Source organism: Hypomesus transpacificus, chromosome 10 (assembly GCF_021917145.1).
Source record: "Hypomesus transpacificus isolate Combined female chromosome 10, fHypTra1, whole genome shotgun sequence".
NCBI classification, from domain to species: Eukaryota; Metazoa; Chordata; class Actinopteri; order Osmeriformes; family Osmeridae; genus Hypomesus; species Hypomesus transpacificus.
Genome location: NC_061069.1, coordinates 3,148,511 through 3,159,039, shown reverse-complemented (window position 1 = coordinate 3,159,039; position 10,529 = coordinate 3,148,511). Strand labels below are relative to the sequence as shown.

At 42.8% G+C, this 10,529-nt stretch overlaps 2 protein-coding genes across 2 annotated transcripts; one reads left to right on the top strand and one right to left on the bottom strand.

The window, feature by feature from the left end:
- Positions 1 to 427: 427 nt before the first annotated feature.
- zgc:153115 (uncharacterized protein LOC768186 homolog) lies at positions 428 to 5,584 on the top strand. Its single transcript, XM_047027047.1, has 2 exons — positions 428 to 1,216; positions 2,639 to 5,584. The coding sequence occupies exons 1-2, from the start codon at positions 718 to 720 to the stop codon at positions 2,890 to 2,892; spliced, it is 753 nt and encodes a 250-aa protein (XP_046883003.1). The 5' UTR covers positions 428 to 717; the 3' UTR covers positions 2,893 to 5,584.
- A 316-nt stretch (positions 5,585 to 5,900) lies between these two features.
- On the bottom strand, positions 5,901 to 10,137 carry LOC124472238 (procollagen galactosyltransferase 2-like). The gene is made up of 12 exons (XM_047026976.1): positions 9,888 to 10,137; positions 9,207 to 9,317; positions 8,996 to 9,113; positions 8,739 to 8,873; positions 8,329 to 8,533; positions 8,080 to 8,199; positions 7,582 to 7,655; positions 7,390 to 7,496; positions 7,047 to 7,179; positions 6,614 to 6,741; positions 6,296 to 6,502; positions 5,901 to 6,194 (listed from the first exon to the last, which is right to left on the bottom strand). Exons 1-12 carry the CDS (start codon positions 10,121 to 10,123, stop codon positions 5,918 to 5,920), a joined length of 1,851 nt encoding a protein of 616 aa, XP_046882932.1. The 5' UTR covers positions 10,124 to 10,137; the 3' UTR covers positions 5,901 to 5,917.
- Positions 10,138 to 10,529: the final 392 nt, after the last annotated feature.

The window sequence follows — 10,529 nt, the reverse complement described above, 5'->3', positions numbered from 1 at the left end:
TCCAACAAACCAACGTAATGTCTTTATGGAATATTTAGGCTATACATTTCAGCTAAAAAATAAGAGAGACCTCTAGTGTCTAGACTACCTCAAAATGATATAGCTGGATATGGTAATTAAGCATATGAAATGCCTGGTGAAGAAAATCCACAGGAACAATAATTAGGCTACTGTGGGCTGTATCATGTATAGGTCTAATAGTAATTCACATTCCACTTCATAGCCTTTACAAAATTGTAGTCTATAAACCTAATCTTAGACCTAATGGTCAAAATGAACATAACATTTCTGCATCAGTCACTGCCCAGACTATCACTGGATTACACTTTACAACAATCTTGCCTATCTGCCAGGGTAGTCCACGCCCGTTCACGTCAGTCCGCAACGTCAGTTTGTGCGTTTTGCTCTACCGGGGGCGTGGGTTTAACCGGCTTTCAGAGTCAGACACAATGAACCGTCAGACTATGTGAGGTACGCATGCTGGGCAGGCGCCACGTTCACGTTTAGCCAGAGTCGTTTTCCTTTTTGTTTGATATTATTTTACATTTTTCGACTATATTTATCAACAGTCTTTGAGAAGGTAAATAATTGTCTATAACGGGCCGTTTTCGAGCTTGTTTGACAAAACGAGGTCGAAATCCGAAGCCAGTCGCTAACACGACTGAAAACAACAAGACCATTTTTGTTTCGACAATAGAAGGCTAACAACGTACGATAATGTCGTTATCTGTGTACTCGGATTACTTCGCCGCTGAATGTTTAGTGTCGATATCTAGTGGTCCTGTCCTACATCGACCCACCCCGGTAGCCCCTGCTGCCACCCAGCCCCGTCCACAGGCCCAGCTTCCCGGGGAGCCTGAAGGGTCGAACGAGGACAGGGAGGTGAGTGAGACGCTGAGACTTGAAGGGGCCAACATGATGACTGTGGCTGGAATCCTTACCGACCTCCACGGCAAGTTCCGCCCCATGTCGGCCTACTCAGAGAGCAGCAACTCCTCGTGCGGGGAAAGCGGCTACACCACGTTGTCTGACTCAACTACCCCCACTATGACCCCCTCTGCCACTCCAATTCCTGGACAGTACAATGCCACTCAGCAGCAATGGGGAGGAGGGCCGCCCCGGTCCCCTGTGAAACGACATCAGTGTACTTTCATAGGGTGTGACAGAGTTTACGGGAAATCATCTCATCTGAAAGCGCACATCAGAACACACACAGGTACTGTTTTCTAATAGTTTGGTGTTCTTTTTGAGCATTTATTAACACGTCTACATTTTGTTCATCTTTTTTTCATCCAGAACTCGTAGTTTGTTTACAATTTACGCCTGTACTTGGTCCCTACTCACAATTGATTACAATCTACACGTCGTGTAAAGAGCATTTTTTTATTCATGCGTACGTTGTTGGATGGGTGGGAGGCAATCAGCCGTTAACCCGCGAGTTAGTACAATAACTCGCCCTAACAAAGAGGGGAAAAGTATCCAACAGAGGGCTCACAACAAAGAAGTAAATGAACAAAAGAATGGGGCAGGACAAAATGCACTGTGACGAACATCTACATCCAGGCTAGATTTGCATATTAAGTGAAACGTAATATTTCCGTAGTAAGCTACATGTTCAGGTTGCTCTAGCTTTTCGTTTGCCATTACAGGCCGTCTCTCACTGGTCTACTGTAGTGCTTAGATGTTCGTCATAAGCAATCGTAGATCTTTTATAAAACTAGATAAGACGACCGAGTAGCCAACTCTCACATTTCATATCGATGTCGGGGATTTGGACTAATAACAGGTAGTTCTAGGGTCCATCGTTTATCATAAGAACGGTTATGTTCAGGGTCAACGCACAGGCGCGATCGGATTAAGGGACAGGAAACGGCTAGGTCTAACTACTAGGAACGCCCTCGGAGGAGCAGGGGAGTTGAAACTGCTACAAAACGTGGCTTAATGTTCCTGAACACACCCCATGACACCCCCTTGTGTATGCCCTTGTAGTACTGCAGCTTGGGTTTTCTAACCCCTTCATTAAGTGATTATACTGGAAAACCTCCTCCGGGCTCACCAGAAAACTCAATCCTGTCCCCTCGACCAAATGTTGTAGGTTGAAATAGCCATCTTATCCTGTTGATTTACCATGTTATTAAATGGCTAATATATTTCTATACATCCATTGACATGGGGCTGGATTCATAATTGTATGGGTGTCTAGTGTAGTGTCTTTCTGAGGGGGTTGAATGTGGCTGATCTAAAATGGCTGGCATTATAGACCCCCATTTCCACTAGAAAGACTACCAAGCTCCAACTGAGCCATGTACCATCAAAACGTCTAACATTTAAATCAAAAATAAATGTTTCCAATAAATTGAATTGAAACAGATGGCTTAGCCAAACCTTATAATCAGTATTCAAATGCATGCATCAATGAAGGTGCCAGCCATGTCTGTATAGAACATGGTGAATCTTGAATAATTCAGCATAAGCTTTATTCGCCAAGTAAGTTTGCACAAACAAGGAATTTACTATGGCTGGAAGGTGCATATGGTAAACGTGTACAAGTTTTAAATATAAAATGTAGAAAATGTACTGGGGTTGTTGTGAATATCGTGGTGAATGTTTCTCTCCAACGTTCTGTTCTCTGCTCCAGGTGAGAGGCCCTTCCCCTGCACCTGGCCAGACTGTGACAAGAAGTTTGCCCGCTCGGACGAGCTGGCGCGTCACACTCGCACCCACACCGGAGAAAAGCGCTTCTTGTGCCCACTGTGCGATAAGCGCTTCATGCGCAGCGACCATCTGATCAAGCATGCCCGCCGCCACCCCGACTTCCAGCCGTCTATGTTGGGGCGTAAAAGCTGCTCTGGAGGTCAGGGTGGGGCCTCCAGCCCCTCTCTGGGTCAGTAGGAGGAGGCTTGAGCCTGGTCCTGGGACCTGAGGTCTGCTCTGGTCATACAGAGTAGTCCTTACCTGTGCACCTGCCAAGCCCCAGTTCCACTCATTCACCATCACTCACCCCACAGGACCTGGCAGGAGGGCCGAGGAGTCAGCCCACCCTCCCATCGCACCTCAGAAAGAAGAGATCTTGTCTCACCTGACCTCGTTTTCACCACACAACCTCATTCTCTCAAAACTTTAACAGAAAACTCTCAAATGCAGGGATTTGTCCACACAACACACATACACACGCGTCAGCCAAATGTTTTTCCCTATATTTTGATGTCATTAGAAATATGGTATGAGATCTTTTAATGTGCACACTTTACCTTCCTTGATAGTGGCCCTTGTGAGGTAGTGAGGCAGAGTTGACTAGAGGCTTTTAGCAGCTTGGCTAAATCCATGTTTAAGTTTTAGAGTTTGCACATTCCATTATTATTATTATTATTATAGTTTTTCCTTTTAGTTTAATTAGTTGCCATAGTTATGTTTCAAAACATCCAGTTTTGCAATATGTCCTCCAATTACTATCATTGTGAATGCTGGTCCCTTCCATTGTTGAGACCAATGGACCACACTAATCCAGAAGTCTCCATCTTTCCTTCATCAATGAAATGCTGGCACACCATAAATCTAGTAGTATGTCAGAGACCGATGCAAATGTTTAATAAGCTTTAAGCTTTTATTCTAGAGATATCTTTAAAAAATACTATTAGCACGAGTAATACTTGTGATGAATTGTAGTCCTTATATTAGGGGTGACAGATTATATGCTTGGATAGGATAGTGCTGCTTGTGAGTTTTTGTGCGCGTGTCTTATTTACGTTTTTGTTAGAGAAAGAAAAATTCTGCTCTTCCCACTGTGTCCATTTTATGGACTCTTAATTACTTTATCTCAGTGAACAACACTTCAGGAAACTCAAAGCCTTAAACTATTTCAGACTTCTTTTGCACCATGTTTACAGTCAGATCATTTCTACAGGTATATGCCAATGTTGGCACATTTACAAATACACATATATGCAATATGGCACTTTTTCTTACAGGTGTTGTTTATAATTCTATTTGGCTAGTAAAAAATTGCACTGTGTTGATGTGCTTCAAGTGGACACTGTGGAATTTGATGCAATGTGTGCATCTCTCATTGCCAGTTGCTTTAGAAAGCGTGATGCAGATAGCTTTGCATTATGTATTATTTAGATTTTATAGATGTTTTTGCTTTTATGGTCATTAAGGTCCTCTCCTCATTGTAATGACTTAACTATGTATCTTGCTTTTTTCATACTTCATTGGAACACACTGTATTTACTTCTTGAAAAGCTTTGTTTCACAACTGTCAAACGGTAAGACTGCGTCAAAAGTCACCCCAGGCCGTTTATTCCCTAGATTGGTGGATTTTCTAAATCCCATGATTCATATCTACATGACACTGTAGTGATTCATATCTACATGAGACATGAGACACATGGGGTGATAAAAGCCAGGGCATGTTATTGTCCAGATCTTATGGCACCTCTTCATACTCAATGTCTTCCCTTGTCTTATTCCAGACCAACATTCATTGGTGACGAATGAATCTGATTTCATTGGTCACTTTCCTGCATTTGTAGACCACTGCTTATTGATAAAAATGTACTCACCCAGCAAGTACATTCTTCAAGGATCTTGAAAATCAGTTGACAGTTCTGTTGGTAACTGCTGGCAGTTATCTTGACATAAATGGACTATTAAACTGTCAAACCACAACAACACATGACCTAGTAAATATATACGTGTCCTTAGATCTCACTTTACAAATGGGTTTGTGTTTGCCCTTGTTGACTCATCAAAGTAAGAATTTCACCATAGCAAACGTTTTACCTCAAGATTTATATTTAGAGTGTTGTCTTCTGTTGGTAGCAGCTCCATTTGCAATAGGGCATGTCAATGAATCCGGTCCTACCTTTAGAGATGATCCCAAAGCCATTGAGCCTTGGATATTGGATACTTTTGATCCTCAACTGATACAACATCCAGCAAGGGATATAATTTCTGTTCTTCCAGCACATTCCCATGTATGCAACGTTGTTCTGTGCTTTGCTCTGTTTTGGACCTACCGCAATATATTTACACCTGTCTGGATATTCAATAGGCCATTTGTGTTGCAAACCACTATATCTGGCTTTGGGTACAAACATTTCTAAGACTTTCCTATGCTGCGCTGCCTTGCTGGAGGCACAACCTGCTGTGGTGTTCCACCCTCCACTAATTCAAATATGCACATTGTTTGTACAGAACATACTTTTTTAGATTGATGCCTAATTCTTACATTAATGATGCAATTTTCTATCCTCTTACTCAAGCGTTTTGTCTATAAGAGGAACTGGAACTAATTTAATACTTGCTCCAACGTACTGTTTAATATTTATGCTCTCAGGTGTCTTGAACTCAAACCTGGGATTTCCATATTACCTGTGCAACACCCAAGTACAAGTGTGTTTTGTTTCTGTTATTTTGATTAATTTATTACAACTATAATTTGTGTGGTTTAATTATCTTTTTCATAGCTCATAGTTATTTTGGGGAGGGGGGGGATATGGAACACTACAAAAAATGTGTTTCATTGTTTGCTTGATATCAAACTGCCGGCGCTTTTTTTAATAAATAAAATTCTTAAGTTGAATGTTTTGGTTGTTTGTGTGAAGACTAATATTGCTGTTCTAATGACATTTTGTCCGTCATCCATCTTTCATTATTTTACTTGTCCAACAGCTTGACTCAAACTCAGAACTTCAAGCTATAATTTCTAGCTTGCATTATGTGACTCATACACAGCAAACAGGCAGAACTCGTACTATTTGTATGTTCTACACAACTCATACAGACATTAAGTTCAGTAAATACACACATTATTCACTCATGAATTGCATACTCAAAACCAAAAATAAATGGCCTTCAGACAAGTGCATTGAAAGACATTTTTAATGTGAAGGCTGTATGTGTGTGTCCTTCCTCATCAAAGTTCATCTCGGTTGTTGATGGTCGAGGTCGGGGCCACATCGTCTCCATCCAAGGTTCCAGGGGTGACGGGAGCCTGGCTGTCCTGCTCGCTTCTCCGCTGGGCGTTCTGGCGGTCCCAGTCGGTGGCCACCCCCTCGTCGTCCCAGATGGTGGAGGTCTCCGTGTCGCTGAAGTAGCCAGGTTCCCCGGTGTAGTGTGTAGGGAAGAGCAGCAGAGGCTCCACTGAGAACACCTGCAGGTCCCTCCTCTTAAACTGAGCCAAGTACTCCTCACTGAGGAAACACACCGTTTACAACGAAAACATGGATGCAACAAAGGGAAAAAAGACTTCCTGGGGTTCATTCATATTGACTGTCCATGGGCAGAGACTTACTTGGGGTGCTTGTTGAACATGATGGGCAGGAACTCATCCACAGGCAGCATCTTGCCTAGGGGCTGGGTCTCCAGGAGTCTCTTAGCACCCTTCAGTGACAGGGTGTAGCCCAGTGTCCAGTAGGAGTAATCAGGGTGCACCAGGTTAGTGACCCCCTCCACCCAGCGCTCAGTCTGCTTCACCTGCAGCCGCTTACGGCCCACATAGCTGCCAGACCGGCCCAATGAGAGAAAGGCAGAGAAAGAGCATATGGATGGCTTTGAAATGTGTCAACCATATCTGTACAAAGAAATGTCAGAAGGTACGAGTGACCCTCACATCAGATCCCAATCCAGCGATGCATGATCCACATTTTCCATGATGCCCAACAGCTGGCTCCGGAATCTGGGCTCGAACCTTACATCATCCTCCAGAACCAGCACACGCTGCAGTCCCTGCTCCACCACCTAGATATATTCATCGGGTAACATTTAAATTAAAGATTACTGTGTTATTCACATTAACATATTTTTGGCACTGAAATGCTTTATTCCCAGATTTCTTCAACATTAATTAATTTAATAATATGAAATATTAACAATATTAACCTCGATATAACTGGACTACAAAATAGTAAAACATTGAAAAACTAACAGAAAACACCTCTGTGAGGAATGCAGTTGTATTTGATTGTAATTAGTTTGAATGGATATTGGGTTATGTAACTGTAGGCTATGGATTGGGTTTGCATGTGTGTAAAACCGATGTTCACCTGTGTCCAAATGTTGTAGTGACTGAGGAAGCAGCCGATCTCCCCCCTTGTCAGCACGCGCCCCGAATAGGGATCTTTATACCCTGGCAACATGTCTATACCCATCGCTTGCAGCTGAGAGGAGTTTAGGGCTCTGACAGAGAGTAAGAGCCAGAGAGGATAAACAGAAAAAATAAAACAAAAACTAATCCAAGCATACAGACTTTTAAAGAAGCCTCGGGCCAGACATAGTCAGTTTCCACCACTGTGAAGATGTTCTAAAGAGTGTAATGTTTCCTCACTGGATAGGCTTATACTGTGATGCGTTTGATATTGTGTGTTATTGGTGGCTGTGGTGTCGTACTTGCCATCCACCGCCTCTGTCAGAGTGGCATCAATGCCTAACACAGCGAGGGTGCTCAGCATTCGCTCACGCCTATCCAAACGACGTTTCAGATTTATCAGGAAGATCTGTAAGGCAGTAGAACCGTTTGCCTAGATGTGTTTTTCCTTATTAATTAGTTGGAATGATTGACTATCAATAGATATAGTTTACCTGGTCAAATCCCAGCTTTCCAGGCTTTTTAGGCTTGTAGTGGACATACTGAGAAGGCTCCAGGGTGAAGTCAACTGGTGGAATGCAAGGAAATGCTGTGCTCACATGAATCCTGATTATACTGCGATGAATAAATATCATGAAAGATATTTGATAAGACATTTCCCATGCATGATTTCAAAGGGAAGTCATAGTTGAATGTGAAAACTATGTTTTAATTTCATTCATATTTAAATGCAGAGGTAAAAAGATATATACAGGTAGAGAGAGAGAGAGAGAGAGAGAGAGAGAGAGAGAGAGAGAGGGGGTGGGGGGGGGGGGGGGTGGGGGGGGAGACAGAGACAGAACTATAACGGAAGAGTGAGAATTCTGACAGGAGTGTGAAAGTGAGAGGAACCAAACAGAGCCAGTCCTGTATAGGGGCTGAATAAAGAGAGAGAGAAATATAGCAGCTGACAGAAGAGGAGGGCAAATTAACAAATAATGAATGAAACCGACTCAGAGCTTCAGTCAGGGTGTGGGTGAAACTCTCCACTTCCTCCTCCAGACTCTGGTGTTGCTTGAGGGGCAGTGGCAGGTAGCCATAGTGCTCTCTGTTGCATAAGTACATCTGCACATCTGTTGATCACAGCAAGGGGAAAGTAATTGTGTGTACATGTCTGTGGCGTGACCACCCTCACAAGGTTAGCTTATGCGTATTGCAGTTAGCATGTGATGCATGTACAGTATGGATGCCCATGTGCTGACCAGCCTGACGTGCAGAAAATGCGAAGGCCATGATGTCATCAAGGGGGTAGGTGTAGAGGGGGTGGGGAGGGTGGAAGGCCAGGGAGCGGCTTGCGCTGCGTCGCAGGTCCAGCAGGTATGTGGAGTGCACCATGGGAACAGGGAAACAGCCCTGGCGTTTCCACTTGCGGATAGGGATGTACTCTGGAGTCCGCTTGTAGTAACCCTGATGGGACAGACAAAATGTATGGAAACAGGACAATAAAAGAGCGAGAACTGCAAAGAAAAGAGTTGTGCATCATTCTTGAACATGAGAAATAATTATGAGATTCAAAACCTTATTGATCAAAACCATTTGATGATCGTGGAAAAACATTAGACCAACAACGACGGGCAACAGGCAAAAGGACAGGCAAGTCAAAAGTAAATACCTGGGGAGTCATTCCACACCAGAAGTTGGAGTAGAGAACTCTGGACTCCAACATGGGGGCCACCAAAGTCAGGTTTTCTGCTATCATATCACTCAGCACCCACTTGTTTGTCAGCAAGTTATCACTGTCCACAAACTGGGTAATGAAGAAATAATTTTCATCAGTCCCAAAATTGATTTGTGGTTCTTAGTTAAGCCCATGACTCCTGATGACATTTAATGGGAAGTTTCTGTGTGAGACTGTAATAGCAATCTCACCAGTATATAATCAGCCCATTGTCCCCTGGCTGATCTGAGTGCAGCCTGCTTCAGCTTCATCACGTGGGTTAACCGAGATATCGGCCAGTGCTTTGGCCCCAACTCATCATCGTAGAAGCTGTGGAATAAAGACACGAGGGACAATTGTGTATGGTTAGACAATAATTTAATAAAGTTGATCCACACAATGTCTTTAATAGTATGCGCTTACCTGGGTTTCTCCATTGGTCTCCACTCCACAGAGTGGTACTGGCTCTGGACCTCCTTCAGCCACTCCTGGAGCATGGCAGTGGTGTTGTCCACACTGTGGTCTGCTGCAGCCCTGGAGTATCATAAGGTTCCACAGCATCAACACCTTTCACGTTTCATACTTGACTGTTCATCCTATTGGTTTTGCGAGAATGACAGCCTATCAGCTGTCAATATCAGCACAGAGTTCCTTATTCGGACTCCTTGCTGCAGTTATTCACATTGATGTGATACTCCACATCATGTCTCACCCTCTATGCTCAAACGTCCTTGTTTACTTTTCTCAGTATAACTACAGAGAGGTTGAAATCAGGACACTTTCTGAAAAGGACTGCATGGCTAATAACATTTTTTTGCATACACTAAACATTTACTTTGTCCTTTCATCAAAACTGACAATTATAATTACCACCACAGTCAACAACATTGATATTTGTTTAACAAAAGGCACATATAATGTTTAAAAGGCACATTAATCAAGCGTCATCTGATTTACTTAAGTCCATTACTGGAGTGGTTTACATATTGGGTTTCAGGCCCACCCATACACATATTAGTAGGCCTATGTCAAATTAGATAAATTTAGCTTTGAGGGAAAATATATTTTTTTCCCCTTCTGTTTCTGATCTTTTAAATTTTTTACCAGATTGCGATACGATCCTTGGGATAGTCCAACCTGTCAATGCAGCCCAAGAAATAGGGAAGGCTGTGTCCTGCATTTCGTGCAAGAACTGTTATGAATACTTTAGGCTTCTGCAAGGTAGACTCGGAGTGGGCAGGTTTCTGTGGATCAATAGTCAAGTCCTCTGAGCAGGTGAAAGGGAATCTCCAAGTTAAAGTCGACAAAAAAAGTCCGATACACAAAAATCCTAAATGCATTATTCCCCGTACTTCACCTATCTCTTTCAGCCCAGACTGCTGCAGTTGTGTGAGAGTGAATGTCTTGGAATGAATGAGAGGTCAAAACGCAGGTGTGAGGTGCGGCACCTAGCCCATAGCTGGTTGGCTGACAGACTGTACTTCAATTATTAATGTAGGTTAGGCATAAATAATACGATCATTGTATGGTTCGTCAGATTATACAATGTTTAATCATGCAAAGAAAAATACAATGAGCTATATGCCACCTGAATAATATTATCTAAATAATAAAAACAAACGTAAACACAAAACGACATTCCTGGTCTAACATATTTCGTTAATAATTCGACAATTCTTATAAAGGATAAAACATTTTCATAAGTAATTTCCTCCACACACAACAACCCTAATTCACAGAAGCAAT